The sequence below is a fragment of the Hippocampus guttulatus genome, chromosome 6 (genome assembly GCF_054856545.1).
Source record: "Hippocampus guttulatus isolate MCC_2025c chromosome 6, RoL_Hgut_1.0, whole genome shotgun sequence".
Taxonomy (NCBI): Eukaryota; Metazoa; Chordata; class Actinopteri; order Syngnathiformes; family Syngnathidae; genus Hippocampus; species Hippocampus guttulatus.
Window position 1 is genome coordinate 11,326,258 of NC_141266.1, and position 22,336 is coordinate 11,348,593.

Consider the following 22,336-nt stretch of genomic DNA (forward strand, 5'->3'; position numbering starts at 1 on the left):
GGAACGTGACCAATATCCTATAAAGTCGAGTAAAGAACCTGATTCTTGTTTTGTGGACAAGGACATTGATTTCTCTAACTATGTTTATGCATTAAAGCGTGCTCTCCTAGTTTACTACGCAATAAAACTAATTCAAAAGCTGCACAAAGCGCATTGATTCACTCAGTTTAGCTGTCACGTAAGCGCTCTGTCAGAACTGCAAATAGGGAATTACTGTATTTGTCCAACAAAAGCCTTGGTAAAGTTTCGAAAGCCTTAACTTGGTATTACCCTCTGATGCATTTATTGTACAGTTCCACCTCACGTCATCAATGACAGGACAACGACTGTTTGATGAAACGCAAATATGCAACAATCCATCTACGGGCACTGTTAGGTGGTGCTTCAAGCAAATATTAAATTACCACTCTGTCAGCTGTTCATAATAGAAAAGTCTCATAGGGATATTATTGACTGTCGAGTTGAATTACTTTTTATATTATAATGGGGTTCTTTCCCCTTCAATTCTCAGGTGACAGGAACAGTGACAGAAATAGACTACAAGGATGGCGAAGAGTGCACCTTTATTCACACATGAAGACAAGCGCTAATGACTCGGCTGGAAAATATTGACCTGACCGGGGTTAAGCAAAGGGCAAGAAAACAAAACGCAGCTTCTCTCTTTTGGGCGTTTTAAGCACAAGCACATATGCATGTACACGCATGGTTTTTGAATTGTTCCCTTTGAAAATTATTTCAATTAATGATTCCGTTTTATAACAAGATAAGCGCGAACAAAAACCTTGATGGACAATTTATAAATCATGCTTATCTTTCATGATCCCCAATCATGTAAATTGACATTCGAATTCACTGTTGCATATGGAAAATAGTTCTTTGGTGAAATCCCTCCATACAAAAAAGTGTATTAACATCTCCATAATAATTCAGTAAATATTTTTTTTGTTCTGTTCTTAACTTACAGCGAATAGTTTGAGGCAAAATACTACTGCCCACAACAGTATTTTCCCATCCAAACAGCTTCCAATATTCTGTCTGTATGGTTCCAAAATTCTTGCAGCAATGGCAGTCCGATGATCCTGAAACAAGCCTTCAGTGTTTGTGTGTGTGCGTGGAATTTTTTTTTTTTCTTCTTCTAAGTGCTTTATAAATAAAATTTAGTTGAGGTCAGTAAAGACTGTGGAACCTTTGACGATGAAAACAATCAACTGCTAAGCTTCCAAATTCTCATTCATAGCAGTGAAAGGAACTTGAAATAATCAATTGCCGCATCAAACTGTCACCTTTGTAAAACCTTGTGGCAAGTGTGAAGTAGCTGAATGCAAACCATCACAGATCATTCAAATCCTTCTAGTCCTCCAAAAACTTGCTAATATCAGGTGAGAGATGCAGGAAGAAGAGGAACAAAGTAACCATAAATGCTGCTTCTTTTCCACAGAGGCGCAGCCAGAGAATTTTAAGAGGGGTAGCCAAGAGTGACACTTACAGCTCACTGAGAGGTGGCCATATGTGCTCACACATCACTCACATTCTTGTAACCCCCTCTGTAACCGAGAAGTCATTGTTACCATACCATCCACAGTCAAACTTTCATGAACATTCACCCATATAGAGAACCTTGTGTCACGTTTTGCATGGGTAGTAGTTTTTTGGACCCCAAAAAGCAGGGAGGCAGGGAGGAGTGACCAAGATGTATTTAACAAAAATACAAACAGGAGGACACTGGAAAAACACAAACTCGAAGTACTCAAAAAAGTCCTGGAAATCTCAAGGAAGTTAACTAACAAAAGAAACCTGTGACAGACAACAAAACGTGACGGGAGCGGCGCACACAGACACCCACATATCGCACAAAACTCACCATGACACAACAAAGACTGACAGGACTCAGGGAGATAAATACAAGCAAAATGACGAGACAACGAGGAACACCTGGACAGGACCCAAAGGGTTGTGGGAGCTGATTGGTTAAACACAAGGGCCATTGATGACGAGAACAGGTGGCGACAAAAAAGGGCACATGAGGAAACAAATCCAAACGTAACCAGACAGAAACATAACACCGTGCCCAACACACTCATAATAAAAGCAGAAAAGTCTAATTAAAAACGCTTTGCTGAGCTTCATTTATAAGAAAATACCATTTTCTTTGTCGGTGCTTACCTTTTCTGTCATATCACAGACTCTATCTCATGCACTGATTCGCTCGCTAGCAACCCAGCAGAACGATGAACTGCCTTCCATGGCCGAGTAAAAATCTAAAAATCACAATGATACCAAAATGTCTTCATTCTTCACGATTCTAAATGTTGCTTTTTACTTAGGTTTGTTACTACTTCAACCCCACAACATACAGAGCTTTTAAGAACTCCCTTGAGGATCTCATCCACTTTCTGGGGCTTTGTCACTCGGGAGCTACTTTGGTGACTTCAACCTCAGAGATAGGAGAACCTACCTCACAGTGAGTCAAGTGTAATAATAACATGTTCTTAATCTCCAGCCTGTAGTTAATGAGACAAAATACCTCGTTTTCATGAAACAGAAGACCAATAGTGTTAATTTCCAACCTGCATGTATCTTTATTTACAGGTATTCAAGCTTGAGAACGGTGATGCATCCCAGTTTATCATTCCACCTTAGACTTAAAGTACTATCTTACTATTATTTGTGATTTATTTCATAACCTGTATTTTCTGCATTTGACATATTCTCTCTAGTTTGATTTGATCGACCACACACCTTCTTCGAAGGCCTTATCAAATGATAGTTGTTTTTCATTAACAAAGTCCCACACTTATAACATTAATTCCAAAAGCATCGCAGGTAAAAACAAACGTTTTCTAAAATCAATTATACGCCAAAGGATATGTAGGCAGACGTAATTTAAATTAGTTCTGTGAGAATATTCAGGTCGCTGATGGTGTAGTGGCACACTCGCCTGCCTTGGGTGCTGGCACCGTGGGATCGGTTCTCAATGAATGACGGTGTGAATGGTTGTTTGTCTCTTTATGTGACCTGCGACTCACTGGCGACCAGTTCAAGGTGTCGTCAGCTTTCCGCCTGAAGTCAGCTGCGATAGGATCCAGCACACCCCGCAACTCTGTTCAAGATAAACGGTGTAGAAAATGGATGGATGGATGGAGAATATAAACTCAAATACTGCAATTGGTTTTTCCAATGATACCATGCAATATTATATGTGGGGAATATACAATAGTCTGGGCCTTTGCCAGCATTATCAGCAGTAAACAATGCACAGTCACTGTTGTTTATAACAACGATCCAACCTCACTGGCTTCCACAATGAGATTAAAGGCATGATTGTGTGAAATAAAGGCAGCTTGGGGACTGTATTTCACTCCGACAACTGGGCTAAACACAACCTCCGGCATTGGGACACTGGAGGAGAGAGTGACAGGTAAACTGACGTTGGCCGATTAATTTTCCTGGGCAAAGATTTAGATCCCTACCAAACATCCCTGCAAAGTGTTCATGACAGCGGTGACTTATTTTTAATTGTTTAATTTTCCAGCTGTGCTTTATTCGACCCGGAAACAGATGTGAAGATAAAATGATGTAAAGCGGCATCAAAGGGGCATGGAGAATCGCTGCAGAAGATTCATTCGTGATGTCAACATCTGATGTCACAGTGTATGAGATGTGATGTTGCCACACCGTGTAACTGTGATTCGTATTTTTGAATCATAACCAGTGGCCGAGATTCGGACACTCGTGAAATGTTGTGGAACCCTCGACACTGCAAGTGCATGTAAAGTATGATCATGTGAAGCTTGCACAGTTCAGTTGCTCTCGCCCAAGTCGATTGTTGCCTATTGTAATGGAGAAGCAACGAAGGCCAGGGCAGAGCAGGGGCCAGGACATTCTGTAACCTTTAATGGAAAAATGCCTTTCTAGCATTACGTGCCCCTCCAAAAACAAGGTGTCCATCAGTGCACCTGTTCAATCAATGTTTTTTTTTTTAAGGAAAGAATCATATCGTATATACGATGGAATAGTCAGATGCAATCATCCAACAACAAGCTGTTTTTTCTGTTGCTTGTTAAAGGCCATGCCTCAAAGCTGTGTCTCACCGTGCGATGTTTGTCAACACATGTATTAAAATAACTATCTGTGAGCGGCAGATGTAGTTGCTTGAGCGCTTCCATCCATCAAGCCACCAAATATGGAAGTAATTACAGATGTAACTAGGTTTGCACCACTTAGGTTTAATGGTCTGAAGTTAAATTGTTCACAAAATCCATTGGGCTACCGGGCCGCCAAGGTGGAATAAATGTAGAATCAATAGTAGTCATATAATGGGAACACTGGAGTTTTAATTTATGTGATATTTTTTTTTCTTTTGCATATTAATATACAGTTTTCAGCCAAACTCTGCCTTTAGACAACACATGTAAGCAAAATATTGCCACCCTCCTGAAACAAATACTGAATTCTGGTATATTATATTTATTGAGAATTTCATTTGAGCAACCGTTGCATGATCTGTTCAACTGAAGGAGTCGACCAATATAGCAGAGGTGGTCAAAGTTATGACGAGATATTCAAGAAAAAAAAGCACAATTTTTGTCCAAATAGGAGTTGGGCCATATATATATATATATATATATATAAAATATGCACACACACACACTTACACAACATGGAGAAAAATCACTCAGGAAACTTTCCAGCTGCAGTTGATGACTGACATTGCAAACAATTAGCAATACAATATTTCATTTGGAGCTATGAATCCATGTACTCGATATAAAGTCATTAAAAAAATCTGACTTCTTCCCCCATATTTCAAATAAGTACACTTAAACAATGTTTCGTCCATATGTATCATGTAGATCAGTGTTTCCCAAGCAAGGGCACGCGTACCCTATTGGGGTACATGAGCACAATAAAGGAGATACATGGAATCGTAATAAGTTATTTCCAAGTTCGATAGGTGATACAGTCGTGCCAAAATCAAAGCTGTGTGTCACTTTCAGTGTATCATGAAAGCTCAGATGACAGATGAAAAGAAAGTAAAAATGCTATTAGTGGGTCTGAATATTATTCTTGTTAAGTGTTTCGTTCCTTATGTTTCAAGTTTAAATAATTGTTAAAGGGGATATTCAAACAACTTGGCTCTGAGGATCACTGAGACAAAGTTCACGCGCATTCAGTCTTGGTTTTGGGCCTTGCCGCTCACTTGCGGTTATTTCTCCAGATTCCCTAAACCTTTTGATGATGTCATGGACTGTAGATCATGAAATCCCGAAATGCCTTGCAACTGCACATTGAGGAACATTGTCTTTAAACGCCAGCCCCAACCCCAAGACCAACCGAACCCACAACCCCTAATTTCAAATGAGGGTCTTTCTCCCCTCATTATAAATGTAATCCTGCCAAACAATCCCAACATTTTTAACAAACATCAAATTTGATTTCCACTGTAGGCATGTTAATCCATTTAAGATGTTTTTGTTTGTCTGTTTGTTTGTTTTTCACCTGATTAAGGGCCATATAAATAAATTTAACTTGGTGTGGTGTTTTTTTTCTGCAACTGAAAGTATTTATTTTTTTGTAAACCAGTTACATAAAGCCAGTACATAGATGCTGTTCTCCCCCAAGCATGTCTCATCATGAAAGTCTCCTAGTTGAGTGAAGTGAAGCTTTTTTGGGTTAATCCAGTCAGAAAACTCCTAAACTGCAACATATGTCAGCTAATGTTGGTCAGGGTAGTTAAATGGGCCTAGTGCAGGCATGTCCAGCTCCGGGCCTGGAGGGGCCAACTGTCCTGCCTGTTTTCCAGATCTCTCGGTGGCAACACACCTGATTCAGGTGATCAGCTCATCAGCCAGCTCTGAAGCAGCATTAGAACGACTCTGATTTGAATCAGGTGTGTTGCTCCGAAGAGAGCTGGAAAACAGGCAGGACATCGGCCTTTGAGGACCGACTTTGGACACCCCTGGCCTAGTGTGTATGACATTTTTCATTGAGATCAAAAACAATAAAATAAAGCCTTGGATTCCATTTGAATTGTTTTAAAATGTGATCGTCATGTGTTACATTTTATTGAAGACTTTAAACATTTACCAGTCCCTGTTCAGTGGTGACCGTTTCAAAATTATTCGACACAGCAAAGCAAAATAAAACAGTCTTGCAGCGCTCTCTTCTGTGTGCCACAGGAACTACAAGACATTTTAAATTCAAGTGCTTTTGTATTTATGCAGTACAGTATTCATTGTTTTTCTTCTAATCTCAAAGGTATTTAATGATTGATGGTTCAGGAAGCGTGTGAATTGTATTTCGGGAAACCCTGACTATGGATGGTCTGAGAAAGAATGGTGCATGCACAGCCAGCTCTCAGCGAGGTTTTGTGTCACCCTCTGCACCCCACTGAAATGTTTCTGACAATGCCCCTGCATCCCATCGTCAGATTTCATACTAAAAAGTAAACTGTGATTTACTTTTTTTCCCCCCTTCAAACTCAGCGACCTCCCTGTCTTGTATCTGTTTCGTTCTTGTTGGGGTCATTTGGATATCTTATCTTATCTTATTTACAGCTATTGCTCCTCATCATGCACATTGGCATGCGTGCGCGCGCGTCAAACAGTAATGTGATGTCTCGTGGTTGTATGACAAGACAAATTGTTGAGGTTGTTGACTGCAGGATGGAAAAGTTTTGCAGTCAACACTTGTATTCTGATTAAAAAGACAAGTTTCCATTTTTCTAATATTCCCCTTTTCTGTTAATAAGTAACATTTTCTTCCAATACTATAGGGGTGCTCATCAAAACATTTGAATATCATGAAAAAGTTGATTTATTTCAATATGATTCAAAAAGTAAATTGATTTAAAAAAATCATTTTAAGATATCAGTTAAATTAAAACGAATTAACACTGGAAATGTATCAGTCTGCGTGGAATGAATGTATGCATTACACAAGTTTTACTTTTTTTTTTAATAGTATGACTGAAATAAAACTTTTTCATGATATTCTCATTTTTTGATGAACATCTCTACTATAGAACAGCATACAAATCAGTTAGTTCATTGATTACCAATATGCAAAAGATGTAATACACAATATCACAAAAGTGGCATTTAAAATGTTTATTAAAAAAATAGAAAAACTTAAGACTTAAGGGGGGCATACATCAATAGGTCAGTCATTTACACATCTTTAATTACACAGATATAAGATGGGAATTGGTTTGGTGTATAAAGACGTAACCACTCATTGATTATCTTGGGACAGCTTAATGAAAATCTGTACTCAAAACAAACAAAAAAAATTCAGTACCAGGCTAATGGCATCAGTTTGGAAAGGATGCGGAAACGACATGGCTCAACATTGTTTTGTTCAAGGCTCTGTACCTCATACCCTCACCATCATATGGATTCTTAATAGGTTATGTGGGTTTGGACCTAGTAGTTGAGAGCAAAGAAAGTTAATAGGCCTCATACAATTTGTGATGCTTCTTGATGCCACGTTAATGAATGCATAGCAAACCTAACAGTACATTGAACTAAAGTTTTTGCTATGTATGGGGGAATTTGGTCGTCCAAAAAGGCAGTGGCCCTTTTAGGGTGACATCATTAAAGCACATCAAGGCAGAACAAAAGCACTTTGCTGGTAATAAGTAGCACCAAATATTTTTGAAAAGACAAAAGGAAACGAATGAACAAATGGTTAAAAAAAAAAAAAAAACTTTCCACAGTATCCCCTTTTGTGGAAATACACCTAAACTAACAAAAAAAACGGGGGGGGGGGGCGACATTAAAATAAGTTTTGGAGGTGTTGGGGAGGATATTTGGACAAACTGTTATGATGAAGATTAAACCGTAATTGTTATGAGATTTGTTTTGGCATGTTTCTCATTGTCGCTTTACCACCTCTCCCTTGAGTTGGAAAGCAGAACACATTCAATCAAGGCCCTTAAAAATCCAGATATTGCACAGGTCAATGAGGACTTGAGGGGAGAAAAAAAATGTTGCTGTGGGGGGGACAAAAAACTAAAATGTGAAATAAATTAAATAAAAGCAAACTACTATTGCACACGAATGCAACAAAATTAAAGTGACAATGTGAACAACAACAAAACATCCCTCAGTGACAAACACGAGTGAACTTAAGTTCCAACACACAAATACCACTCAGTACATTCAAACAAGTCATCACAGTTTCAGCACTTGAGAAGGTCAGTTTTTGTGCCATCACATCGAAAACAGAGTCAGCGTTGTGCTGCATAGCTAGAAAGGCCGTGCGCCACTTCGTTCAAAAGGACTGGAGCCCAAGCTGTAAGAGCGTTGCAAAGGGAACGATGCATTCAGAGTAAGAAATTTGTCAGGGGAGGGGGGGTCATCTAAAAGGCCCAATAAGAGGGTAAAACTGAGAGGGACTAAGGGTAAGGCTATATGAACCCGTTCACTACTATGGCACATGACTTCGCTTTCTGAGAGGTTTCATGAAAGTGACACTGGTGAGGACCAAGTCTGAGTTGTCAACTCAGCTCTGGTGCTGGTGCGCTTCCAATGTGGAGGGAGTGTTTCGAAAGGCCAAACCTTTGAGGCTCTCCAGTTCAGACTTAAGACCACTGTCCTTCACCAGCCACCGTCAAGTAATTGCTTCATGTTGGCAGAACAGAAGCAGAAATTGAGTACTGGTCACTTGAAACAATTGGAGACAATCTGAATTGACTTCCAGGACAAGCTTTAAAAAATGTCTTAGCTATGCAAGAGACATCTTGTGATGACCAGAGGGAGGTCTATAAAAGCAGTAGATCATATATCAGTGCTTCAATCCTTCATCTGCTCTGATTCAGCGCTGGGAGACTGTCCCTTTTCCTGTGTCGCCATGTATTGCAGTTATAGTGCTGCTGGTTCCTCAAACCTGGTTCCATATTGTGGCCCTGAGGAACAAACCGACGCTGGGGACTGAAACTACCGTGGGAGTGGATTTGACCACGGAGGCTACTGCTTTGGTTGTGCTTGAAGCCAAATCTGTGTGTCTCAAATGAGCCCTGGGACTCTGGCCGAACGATGAACGTGTGCTGGTGCTGCCCGCCTATCCGGTGGTGGTGGAGTTGGTGGAGGGGGCTGGGTAGAGGGCTTGTGGAGTTAGAGTGCTGGGAGACTGCAGTTTGTACCATATGCCGGTGTACCAGGTGGATGGATGGTAGATTCTCGCGGTAGAACTAGCAATCAGAGAGGGATTGAGAGGACAAGGTTAGGTTTTAAGGAAGAGACGTGTGGACCTGGAAATGTAAACTGATGAAAATTTTGGTTGCAAAACCAAAATGGCATGTGGTGTGAGGAGGTGGCACCAATGCATGGCAATGTGTTACATAACATGTCCACCGTATTTTCACGACCATCGGGCGCACCGTATTAAAAGGTGTAGTGTATTTCTTTTTACACATACACAAGACACATTCTATTATTGGACGCAGGCATGGTAAAAACCTACAGTAACTTAAAAAAAAAAAGGATAAAACCTGGTGCAAGCCTATGTTGCAAAGGCAGCGGGAGCAAAACTGAATTCGGTTGTACTTGGACGTATTTGACAATGTACTCACGCAATTTTTTTGATCAATCCTCATCCACAAATCCAACAAAGTCCTAATCTTCTTTATTTGAAATGAACAGCTGGGCAAGTTCGCAATCAAACATGGCAGGTTCCCTCGCGTCATTGTCAGTCTCGGTGCCGTGCGGCTCCTCGGAAATGATGCAGGCTTTTGCAAAATCCCGAACAACAGTGCAAGCAGACAAGCATTAAGGATCCATTCACAAATTGTGGCGCAACTCACACGGCGCTGCTTCCCAGTCTGAGTAAAGCTGTGTTCACCATCGCTCCCAACTTCACTCTGGACGTTTCTGTCCATTACCATGGCAACCAATCACAACAGTAAAGATTTCATTGGATTTAGTGATTTGGGGTGAAACTGATGGTTTGGTAAACTTGTTAGCATGCTCTTAATGCTAGAGTTATCTGAATAACTTTTAATATGTTACGTCGGTACTGACATTACCAGGCATGTCAGTCATGTAACGTTAGTATACGGTACACTTATTCAGCCTGTTTTTCTCTATTTTATTTTTATTTTAAATTGCCTTTCAAGATGACATGTATGTTTTTGGTGTTGGATTTTATCAAATACATTTCCCCCCAAAATGCGACTTATACTCCAGTGCGACTTATATGTTTTTTCCTTCTTAATTATGCATTTTTTGGCTGGTGCGACTTCTAATTGGGAGCTACGTATAATCCAAAAAATACGGTACATCTACTTAGTGGGGTTATGAGTGAGTGACACTTCCCACTTTAACATATACATGCTGTCCTCAGTTACATCTGCCTTTCCTCTATAAAAGCAATGTGCCGGCACAACATCAGTCAGTCAAGTGGACTCCTCATTGAATTCGCACAACAGCATTCACCGATTTTGGAACTCTGCGCATACACAAGGCGACAGGCATTATTAGGCGCTGCGTCATTTTGGAGAAAAATGAAGAGTTTTAAGTGCGGCTTTTGGTCGTGAAAATACACCAAGTCCCCTCAACTGATGAATAAAGTATACACTGCATCAATTTTTCATTACCGTTTGATACATTTTACAATACGATCATGCTTTGGTAAAACCAACCTGCGGTGTAGTGTGGATAAAGCCTGCTGGATGTGCAGCCATCTGCATTATAAAATGGACTGAGGCAAGGTTGAGGGACTGGGGCTGGACTCCATTCGTGCTGGGAGGAGGATCAGACTCCTGAAACACAGAAATTGCTCTGATCACATCATTCTGACATTTTGAAACTCTGGCACAGTCATGTTTAATTGGTATTGTCAGTGTTTGAGGACAAACTATCCTTTGGCCTTACAATGTCACTCCCGGAAGAGGAGGAGGAGGAGGAGGAGGAGCTTGAGCTGGGGGAGGAGGATGAAGAATGGTGCTGAGGGCTGTTGAGAAAGACTGGAGAGGACGAGGAGGAATCAGCACTGAGGGGGGAGGCCGTGTCTCGCTGATCCTCCACAGAAGCCAGCATCAGTCTGGCAAGGTCCTGCTCACAAGTCTCTACATCTGTAGGCCAACAAAACATCACTACTGTACTCAGATCACGTTTGCAAAATCAGAATCATCTTTATTGGCCAAGTATGTAGAACACACAAGGAATTTGTCTCCGGTATAACACGCTGCATTAGTATCATCGTAAACAAGGACATGACAAATAGGTATGGAAGGACATTTCTTTGTGGTGACCTTCACTGGGACCATACAACTACGAACAGAAGTGTTAGAATAAATGTAATTCTGTTATCCCATATTTCTTCTCTGTGTAACTTTAAAACCAGTTTCAGCCAAATAGAACCAAATATTTTGAGTACATTGTAAGGATAAATGTTTGCATTTCCAAGACTCAAAAGCACATTTTTTGCATATTAGGCAGTAATGAATTATTTGAAATAACACCGTACCATGATTCTCCTGGTTGGCATACTGCTTAGCTCCCCATGTTTTAATAGTCCAGTCCCTGTAGGCCACAACCTCCGGGCAAACTTTGATAATACGACCTAAAGTACTGCAAAAGATATACGGTGGCAATATTAATCTTAAGGGAAAGCATACTCTTTGGCCTTGCACTATATCAAGACACATATAGACATGGGTCGATTACAGGTTTGACGGTTTACCGTGGCTTTAAAAAGTCACGGTTTCAATAACCGCCAAAACTGCCGGTCACTGGCGATGAGCTTTTCTTTTGTTTTTTGCCGCAATATGATAGGCTGCTTGCAGACATCAGTAAACGAGCCACCCCTTTGAAGCTAATGACAAGAGACCAGCAGCGGCTATTCTTTTGTCCCTCTGTCTCGGCTAAGCAGAGAGAGGAAGGGTGAGCAGTTACGGGAACGACAGAGAGAGACAACAAAGGGCACTTGAGCAAACACCAGCATACTTGCTTGCCTTTTTGCTATGTTAATGACTCCTTTAAAAAAATAAAATAAAAAAGGTGCCAGCAGATTGCCACCCGCATGGACAACATGAAAAGTCTGCCGGTCTGTTCTAAAAATGGCTCACCAGTGATAGGACACAGTGACTTTCTTATAAGAATTAAAACGGAAGAAGAATCTTAATCTTAATATATAATACACAGGGTGACAGGCACTATTCATTAATTAATAAAGATTATTTAAATTTAAAATGGGACACATTTCTTAAAGAAATATCCTATAATCTGTTTAACAAATGAAACTGATTGTGTTCAATCAATGGAAAACCAAGCTGTTTATTTCACCCAAATATTTCCAAAAGGAACATTTTAGACACATTATGAACCTTTGCTTTCGGATATCATACCGTCAGACTCTAATATCGGCCCATACCTCAACACACACAGACGAAGGGATGCCTACCTTTCGTACTCTTTGTTGGGGTATGCCCGAGCAAGAGGAGACACACCATGACTCAGTACCATGTAAGCAAAGTCAAACACTTGCTTGACTTGCAAGACTCCATATGAGCTTCGGCCTACATCATTGCCTATCGGCAGGAAATCATCACATTTAGAACAAAATTAAAGTAGTCTCATAAACATACCTGTCAACTCATACGGTTTAGCCATAGTTCATACGGATTTTGTGGTGAATCTTACGTATATGGCCGTATCGCACAAATCATACGGATTCTGAAAATTTCCGGGTTTTTTTTCACCAACTCCAAATGATTTGGAGTTGGTGAAAAAAGTAACGCAGGAATACAACTCTGAACACAGTAATGCCACTAAGTAGAATGATGATTAGACATTAACCAGACATTGTATTATGGAGATCTACAATAAATATAATTGAAAATTTCGTGGGGGTTTTTCTGCCGTTATTTTGACATATAAAATGCTTTGGTAAGTTATAAGGATTTTTTGCTCTTTATAAGGATTTTTTTGGTAGTTTATACAGGTTGGCGCTCCGAAAAGTTGACAGGTATGCATAAAATGTATGAATAATATGGGACCAAAGTACAAAGTCAAATGAGTAGAATTCACAGTAGTTAAAAATAGTTCTGACCTGGCTGTATTGGATCCTCGATACAGAGCATAGATGGCCTGTTCCCATTGCCCATAGCTTTGAGCATCTCCTCTTTGGATAGGTAGGCCCCTCCATTCACCCGGATGCCCATCTTCATATAGTTGAAGTCACGGCCGTACAGCTCAAAGAATTCAATCAGCAGTATGCCCAGGTTGATGTTAGCACGCCGTGTGTCGATGCGGGGGTGCAACTGATCAGCAACATAGAGAAAACTAAATGACAGAGGTTGCTTGAAGAGACCAACATTTTACCACATTAGTCCTCAGGGGTGCACAAGCATTAAAATGTCCAATTGCACAATTTAATCCAATTGTGACGCCCGTCCCTCCATGAATATTTGGATGCCATCTGTCCCCATCATATAGACGCAATTTATTTCAGGCAAGAGTCGGCATACACCTTGGACCCTTTACCGGTTTATCATAAGGCAGATACAGAAAAACACCCATTCAGACATATTGTGGTGCTGTTTTTCTTTGCATTCTGTAAAAGTGTACTGATATTTAGATGACAAATTGCTGTAGCATTCTTTCATGAGGACTCTGACTCTCTATATACCTCATCTGAAAATGTTTGAGCCTAACAGAGACATATGTACAGTGCATCAGTTCTCGTCAATTTAGGAAGAGCAACTTTGGTGAAAGCTAGTCATTCGGAGGGGTTTGGCCTTGAGCAGCACTCCAGTATACCCTCAAAGATAGGACGTGGGTAAACACATGGACACTGTGTGTGTGTTTATATATAATAATACATTATATATATAATAATACATTATATATATATATATATATATATACACACTGTATATCTATATATATATATATATATATAGATATACAGTATATATATAATTTTTAGCGGGGGGGGGGTACATGGCATGTTCACTAGTTGCACATCTGTGAGTAGAAGATCAAAGTTACTCAAACTGTCATTTATGGTTCAGGGCAGTCAGCAGTCCTGTTGTGTATAGCCCCTTAACAAAATAGACAAATCACAGTAGGCAAATGAAAAAGGAGACATTCTCACTGGGGATCTCAACACTGATATTGAGTATCTCCATGACCACACTGAAGAGCACAAAATTGTATCGAGAGAAGTTCTTCTTGCGAGATTAACGCCAGCCTTTGACTTTGCGAATGAATAAAGCGCGTTGAACTCAACTTTGTAATACTCAATGCGCCACCCTCAAAGTTTTGAGATTCCACAGAAAAGACAGAATTTTAACAACAAAAAGCATAAGCTGAATAAGGGGAAATGTACTTGTCTTTGAGACCAAGTGAGAGTCAATAACTTTAAGTAGGCCCTTCAATGGGTATCGCCTGTCTTTTGTTGCATCACTATTCACAATTTGGGAATGCGATCGAAGCAAGAGAAAATCGATGCAAGCACAAAGAGACGAAAACTCCACAGCGATGTTCCAAACATCCTTCTGCATTTTTCGCCACTCAGGAAATGAAATGTTCATATAGGTGTAAAAGTGTACCTGCAGGAAACTAATAGCCATCAGTATGAGGCTGTAAGAGCTGATGCCTCCGGTAAAGACTTCATTTAGATCCCTCTGAAGTAGAAACTGCTTCAGTACGAAGATCAGGGGAGGCAGAACTGTGTATTTCTGCAAGAGCGACACAACAAACAATGACAAATTGGAATGGACACGGTTTGGAGGTATGAAATGTTACCTTTAGGTAGCTCTTAATGAAGTGTGCTGCTTTGACAGCAGTCTCCACATTAAAGCTGATATCAATTTTGACCGCCGTTTCATGGTCAGTGAGCTTGATGATGGGTACCTGGTGAGGGACAAAGAAACAGTTGGAATCAGTGTATCAGTATTCACAGCAATTATCCAAATGAAGCAACAAAATGGCTCAGAGATCGGAGTGACTCACAGAAGCTTTGTCCAGAACTTTAATGGGATACGGGCCCGAGATGTTGTGTCTCTTTAGTGCTTGCTCTAGTTCCTGCAATGGGGGGTGGTCCCACTTTCCAAACACCACCAGGTCAATGTCACTGGCAACCCAAGCAACATGTATAGGGGCTCATTTAACAATAACAACAACAAAAAAAAAAAGTTCCGCCGCCAAGCCAAAATCATTCACTGCATAGTTTTTGATGAGCATATTAGTTGAGGTTTGAATGAACAAGCAAACCTTAATCCAACTATTCTTTAACATACTTTGTAAACCATTGCACAGTCTAAACAGTAACAGATTGGATGGCAAGAAGCCGCTAATCTTGAACTAAAAGATAAAAACTCAATAGAAGCATGTCTTTCAACAATAACACAAAAATAGTGTCCTTTCTTCCAAAACACCAACATCATGGACAGAATTTCTAAAGTGAAAGCTACCTGGTTGGAAGATAGAGACCTGTGCTGAAGCTGCCAAATATCTCCACCTATAGGACACATTGAAAAAAAAATCCGAATTTGAGTTGTACATGATACAACTAGGCAATGTAATTGGGGGGGTTCCAAAGACTTAATATACATATCCTATTCAGCAACCAACACACATTTGAGTGCAGCAAGCCAAAAAGACAGGAGATATGTCCGCATTAATTGAGGAGTGGGAAGAAGCCAACTAAAACAGACGGGCACTGCACCTTTTTGCTCCAATTGACAATCAGAAAATCATTTGTGTTGCATTGAAGCCAGTCGTCATTTTGTATCCCTACTGTAACTTTCGTAAATAGTAATACTACTCTATTAGTAGGAGATTAAATGAATTTCTGTGAAACTGGGAAAAAAATACGAGCATCAATTGTACCAGGATAATTTCTGTCAAGATTTTTTTTAATGGCATCACTGCCTATCCTGCCAGTCGATTCTTAACTTAAATCAAAATTTAAGAAATAATATAGAATCAACATTTGTGTATGTCACAATATGGAAGTGAAGGATCACATCAAGTGTACTCTATAAAAAGAAAAAAGTTATTTGAAAAAAAAAAAAAGGCTCCCAACACTTACCTGAGCCGTGGGCCACAGTTCCTTGATGACGTTCTCAATCCTGTTCACGACATCTCTTCTCATGGCCTCCTCCTCTGGACGCGGTGACATGAAGTTGAAGAAGTCAACTATTTCTTCATGGAGGCTATGAAGGCAGGAAACAAACTGGTTTATTATTCAGTTCATTTAACTAAGCAAAGTTTTATTTTAAAAAAATAAATATATATATATATATATATATATATATATTATCAACATCAAAACTACAATAATACACTTAATTAGCTGTGTCTAAACCAGTGGTTCTTAACCTTGTTCGAGGTACCAAATCCAACCAGTTCAAATGAACTTTCACCAAACCCTTCATTAGTGAAAAATAATAATTAAATACAGAAAAAAAGTCAACAAAATTAGTAGAAGTATAAAGTATACGTTTTTTAATTGTGCACAAAATGAACCAGCCAGTGACGGACAATCAGGCGTGTCATAACTACCGGTAATTGACATGTTAAGTCCGTTGGTCTTAACCTCCACGACAGAGGCTCTGTCGAACCCCCTGAGACTGATTCACCGAACCCCTGGGGTACGATTGAACCCAGGTTAAGAACCACTGGTCTAAACTCTCTCCCCTGGGGGCCCCATACAGGAAATTGGAAGGATGCAAGTCGTTACTATACTGTTACTATTTAATATTTTTTAGAATCGATTAATCAGATAAAATTTTGTGTCTTGCCAAATAATTTCCTTAACCAAGTATTGGTGTTTATTGATTATTTCTTCGCCAGCACGATGTTACAAGATCGAGAGAGACAATTCCAGTGTACGTTAAACTCAACCGCACTGCAATTAAATTATTCCACGACACCATTTCGCAGTCTATTACCACCATCTAATGATGGAAAGTTGATACTTGAGTCAAGCAGTTATATTTTCCCTGGCCAACAGGCGATGATTTGCTTCAGTTTTTACACCAGATGCATTTCGTGAAGCAACCGACTCATTCATATACAGTTTTGGGACCAGAAGAAGTTGAGAACTGACATAAAGTGGCAAGGGTTTTGTCTAGGGACCCAGCCAAGATGTTTTGACAGGGATTTGAACGTCGGTCCCGTGTCCAAAGGCAGCAGTGCTCAGCCATTCATCACATCGCTTGACAAATGTGTGTTACAATATCACCCACCATAACTAGTTTGAACAGATACCGTTACCTTAGCATCACGAGTTAGACCATACTGTATGTTGTTTAAGACTAGATATAATGTTGATATGTGGAAATTTGGAAACGGTAAGTAATATGTGTTTAAAAATAATAATAAATGCAATAAAGTTAATCTTAGCATAGCCTGCTTTCGGCGAACAATGAGACACATCTGTTAACAACACATTACAAAGTTAGATTACGTGTGAGTGTAAGGAATGTGACTATTATGGCAAAATGTGTGCACCAAATAACACCTCCCTGGTTCCAGCAGGCGCTTGTCTCAGTCATGACAAATCCATTAGATTACTCGATCGATTATTTGATGGAAAAACGAACACCGCAAGTCATAAATCACTGAATGTTTTTCGATGTATGCATTAAACTATCACTGCGATTGGCTGGCAACCGTTTCAGGGTGTCCCCGCCTACTGCCTAAAGACGGCTGGGATAGGCTCCAGCCCCCCCCCCCCTCCCCAACCCTTGTGAGGATAAAGCAGTTCGGAAAATGGATGGATGGACGGATGCATCAAACTATCGTAGAACATCCGAGTGTGCACCCTCGGTTGCACGACTGAAACCATGTGCGCCGAGAGGGTGAGAGAATTGCGCAATTGCTCCCACGTGCAGCAAAGAGTAACTGAGCCCTAGTGAAAGGGCAAAAAAAATTGGGGGGGGGGGGGGGGTTGAACCACTCTAGACTGGATCCACCCCTGCACCGAGCAGATGTTAACATTCAGAACCAAAACAAGTGCATTCTATTATAAGGAAAATATTTCCAGCTGTGTTTTGCGTGAAGGTTATCAATATCATCGGTTCACAAATAAGACCTTGACACAGACCAGAAAACGGAGCAAATCATTTTTACTTGTGAAACTCAACCCGAAGATGGGCCAATCTATTTTAAAAATGTGTTTATTTATTTACTGTGCAGTCAACCCCCAGCTATTTGGGGGGTCAACCCATCCCATGAATAGTCAAATTTGCGTGTAATTGATGCCCATTGATTTGTACGCCACAAAATAATAATACAACCTAAAATTCTCCCCAAATCGCTGGTAAATACACAAAAACAGACACACACTTAAAATATTGGGGGGGGGGGGGGGATAATCGACTGCATTTACTGAGAAACCAGAGGATTCACGATGTTAGCATACAATGTCCCTGGAGAGAATGAGATTGTGTTTACTGTAACGTCTTATTTGCTGATCTGATAATCTGTCATTGATTGATCGGAAAATTCTGACATTGTAACAGAGCAATGATTTTGCAAAAAATATCTGCCGTTCCGATCAGACCTGTGTAAAGTAATATAAATCCATATGAAACTTATTGCATAGTGCACGGGCCATTCTCGTGAGGATATTTTTTCGATATATAAGGAAGTCTCAGTGATAATTTTACAGTTTACCACCAACGAGTCCCAGGGACTCGCTAATCAGAAAAGTACGAGTCCCATTATGCATTTCGAGAGTCCCAAATTTCGAATTCTGAAATGGTCTGCTTATTCAATTCATATCATGTGATAATAACACAAACAACAACACAGACATACAATTATAATTAAATGCTGCAAAATTTTAAATAATTCAGTAGCAGGCCTTTTCGGAAATTCACGGTAACCGTTTTTCGGTTCCGTAAACGTTCATCCTGGGAACCCATTTTTCTATTTTAACTGATATTCATAATCAAGAATTCTGAAACTCAAAAGTATAATGTTTCAAGGGTAAATGTTTGAGAACTCTGCATTAACAATGAACATTCCATCAGTAGCTGTGTACTCCAGGTTTATTCAACAAAATAAATGGATCAAAATATCTTGTACTCATATCCATCCATCCATTTTCCGAACCGCTTGATCCTCACTAGGGTCGCGGGGGGTGCTGGAGCCTATCCCAGCCATCTCCGGGCAGTAAGCGGGGGACACCCTGAATCAGTTGCCAGCCAATCGCAGGGCACACAGAGACGAACAACCATCCACGCCCACACTCACACCTAGGGACAATTTAGAGCGTCCAATCAGCCTGACATGCATGTTTTTGGAATGTGGGAGGAAACCGGAGCACCCGGAGAAAACCCACGCAGGCCCGGGGAGAACATGCAAACTCCACACAGGGAGGCCGGAGCTGGAATCGAACCCGGTACCTCTGCACTGTGAATCCGACGTGCTAACCACTGGACTACCGGGCCACCCTTGTACTCATATGTCATCATGAATACAACATACCACAAAATCCGAGTATTTTTTCCAATCTCACACTGCAAAGATTAATTTACTGGTAATCATTATTACAGGTAAGTATTGATGTGGCTTGACATCCTCTTCCCAAAACGATGCATGTGTAATCTACTATCAATTTGACGAAAGAATCTAATACACATCATCATTAGTTCTACCAACAGTTAACATTAGCATTGCTACACGTTGTGACTAATGTTTCATTCCTAAAGTTACCATGCTACAACCAGAAAATTATAGAATAACCAATACTGTTTCATAATATTTTTCATAGCGATTAGCCTATACAGTGATCCCTCGCTATTTCGCAGTTCGCTTACCGCGGCTTCAGTGCATCACGGATTTTTTTTCAAACATTCATAATTTCATCTTAATTGACTAATCATAAACTCGTCTGCTGACGGCAGCGCGATCGCTGGCCTGTGTGTGTGTGCGCGCGCGCGCGCGGTTGAGAGAGAGAGAGAGAGAGAGAGAGAGAGAGAGAGGCTTATTAGAACAAAGGCAAGTCTCTTCCATCCTTAATTGTCTAATCATCCTCAATTGACTAATCATAAACACGTCTGCTGCACGGCCGCGGGATCATTGGCTTGTGTGTGTGTGTGTGTGTGTGTGTGTGTGTCGTAGATTTTTTGACTGAGAAATTTCCTTGCGTCCCAAAAACGCACAATATTTGGAACTGTGCGTCTTGCGGGAAAATTGTGCGTCTAGGACGCGGGACTCAGAGGTAACGAGATGGCTGATGAAGAAAAGTGACAGGTTACGTTTGTAAAACATCACAAAGTTTAACTCCTCTCAGATTTGCTTTAAATAGAATAATCTCAGTAACTAAAAGAGGTCCACATCCACACTTTGAGGGACCTTGTGTTACCGTTGAACTATTTCTACTACCTACCCATTGACCCCGGGACTGTAGCGCCTCGTCTTCCAGAGGCTACAGGAGGCGTCGTGGGCCAGCAGCGGGTTGACGCCGTGGAGCGAGTTGGCTCGGCTCAGATACCTCCTGCGGGCCAACGTCTGATGGAAATGGCGCTGCTTGTTCCAGTGTTGGTTCTTCATCCTGGCGGGGGTGTGGCCGCCAGATTGTTGCGTGCTGCGACAATGTTGGGGAGCAGCATGGAGCGGCAGAGGGGAAGCAGTAGGAGGAGGAGGAGGAGGAGGAGGACGAGGCGGCGGAGGAGGAGGGTGGTGGTAGTGCTGCCGCTTCACGTCGTTCTCGTCCATCTCGTGTTCGCCGTAGTGTAAAAACCTGCTTGCCTCTTCCGCGACGTTTAAATTGTCTATTTGAAGAGAGGAGCCGGAGGGAGATGAGCTCTCGGCCTCCGAGTCCAGAGAGGAAGAAGACGGTGACAGGGAGCCCTTTCTCCGGCCGCTCGCCCTCTCTCCACCGCCGTCTTGCTTCGACAATTTCCCGATTACAGCACCGAGTAGCGGCGGCGGCGGCGGGGCAGTTACACTTTTAGAGTATTCGTTGTTGGAGTCCGGAGAGATTGTGTTGAACGTTACGTTGTCACGATGGTACTGAATGTGGTTGTCGGTGTCGGAATTCGTGCCAAATCCCTGAGACGTTTCCCAAATGTGCATCCATAACGAATTGGCAGGTCCCTTCTGCTCCGGCTGGATCCAAGCGGTCCTGGGATCCATATGGACTCGAGTTTGAGCGACCACCTCTCAATGGGAAAATTTCAAGCAAGTGGGCACATGTAACTCTTCGCACTCAAGCAAACAGATGGTTGCCTACCGCTCTGGTTTACTTGTTATCCTCGAAGTGCTTCATGTCAGGAAACTGGCGTGGTTGTTAAAAATCGGCTTGCCCAACTCCGCTCCCCATGTCAACCAGCAAAAATGGCGCACCCAGCAGCACTCTCCCGCATCTGCGCATGTGTAGGGATTTAAATCTTTGAACACACCTCTCCGCACAGCCACATAAAATCAAGCTAATGGAAAAACCAGCGGAAGTGTACGCAGTAACGGGGAAGTAGTTATCGGAGACTTTACATGGCCGTTGTTAAAACTTTACAAATACTATATTTGTTTTAATACCTAAATCACAATTGAATGTACCGCCGCATCCAAGATTTGTCGTAATATCCCTAAAAGTATTTATATGGCATTAAACAAATCGGCGTAAACATTTGCAATATTGTTAGAGAAAATGTGTTTTGTTTCCTTCAATGATCACCTTAATTGGAAATATTTTTCCATTCTCCACTCCAAACTCAAAGAATATATACATGTGTTGCACTAGACATTCTTAAACATTCATACAGTACATGTGTCTTGAACTCCTCCCATACCATTCTTCTGAAATTTGGGCGACGTTATATAGTCCGACTTTACGCAAAATAATTACAAATAAATTGCTTTGAATTGAATACAACTTTGTCAAATGTGCTGTACATACAACACAGATGGAATTTCTTCCCTCTCAACATAAAAAAATGCAAGCAGAATAATTTCCAATGTACAGAAAAATGAACTTGCAAATCTCCCTTCTTTAAGTCGTTTAAATAAATTGTAATACAGTATTATGATCACCACTATTAATAGTATTTCAATCTTCTTCACCCACCCATCCATTTACTCTAAAGTCTATCCTTATTTCATGGGCGTGGCGACAAATAAATTGCCACTTGTGGGATAAAATTGAATCTGAAAAAAAAGAGGAGTCAAAAATCATTTATAAATAAAATATTCATCTATTATCGGAACCGTTTTATCCTCACAAGGGTTGTGGGCATGCTACAGCCCATCCCAGCTGACTTCAGGCAGCATGCAGGGTACACCTTGAACCGGTTGCCAGCCAGTCACAGGTCACACATAGACGAACTACCATTCACACTCACAATGACACTTCAGGACAATTTAGAGTGAGCAAT

At 40.9% G+C, this 22,336-nt stretch overlaps 1 protein-coding gene across 1 annotated transcript; it reads right to left on the reverse strand.

Moving 5' to 3' along the window:
- Nucleotides 1-7,094: 7,094 nt before the first annotated feature.
- Nucleotides 7,095-21,313, reverse strand: LOC147203527 (terminal nucleotidyltransferase 4A-like). The gene is made up of 12 exons (XM_086114190.1): nucleotides 20,353-21,313; nucleotides 16,042-16,165; nucleotides 15,422-15,468; nucleotides 14,961-15,081; nucleotides 14,754-14,861; nucleotides 14,558-14,686; nucleotides 13,054-13,264; nucleotides 12,406-12,532; nucleotides 11,470-11,573; nucleotides 10,875-11,074; nucleotides 10,643-10,762; nucleotides 7,095-9,193 (listed from the first exon to the last, which is right to left on the reverse strand). The coding sequence occupies exons 1-12, from the start codon at nucleotides 21,099-21,101 to the stop codon at nucleotides 8,804-8,806; spliced, it is 2,430 nt and encodes an 809-aa protein (XP_085970316.1). The 5' UTR covers nucleotides 21,102-21,313; the 3' UTR covers nucleotides 7,095-8,803.
- Nucleotides 21,314-22,336: the final 1,023 nt, after the last annotated feature.

What these genes read in the sequence shown, in the direction of transcription:
- LOC147203527 (XM_086114190.1), bottom strand. Translation starts at nt 21,101, where the DNA reads ATGGATCCCAGGACCGCTTGGATCCAGCCGGAGCAGAAGGGACCTGCC. An exon ending in GGTCTCTATCTTCCAACCAG is followed by an intron (nt 15,082 to 15,421) that starts GTAGCTTTCACT and finishes TTGGGTTGCCAG; the next exon opens with TGACATTGACCTGGTGGTGT. An exon ending in TCATTAAGAGCTACCTAAAG is followed by an intron (nt 14,687 to 14,753) that starts GTAACATTTCAT and finishes TCGCTCTTGCAG; the next exon opens with AAATACACAGTTCTGCCTCC.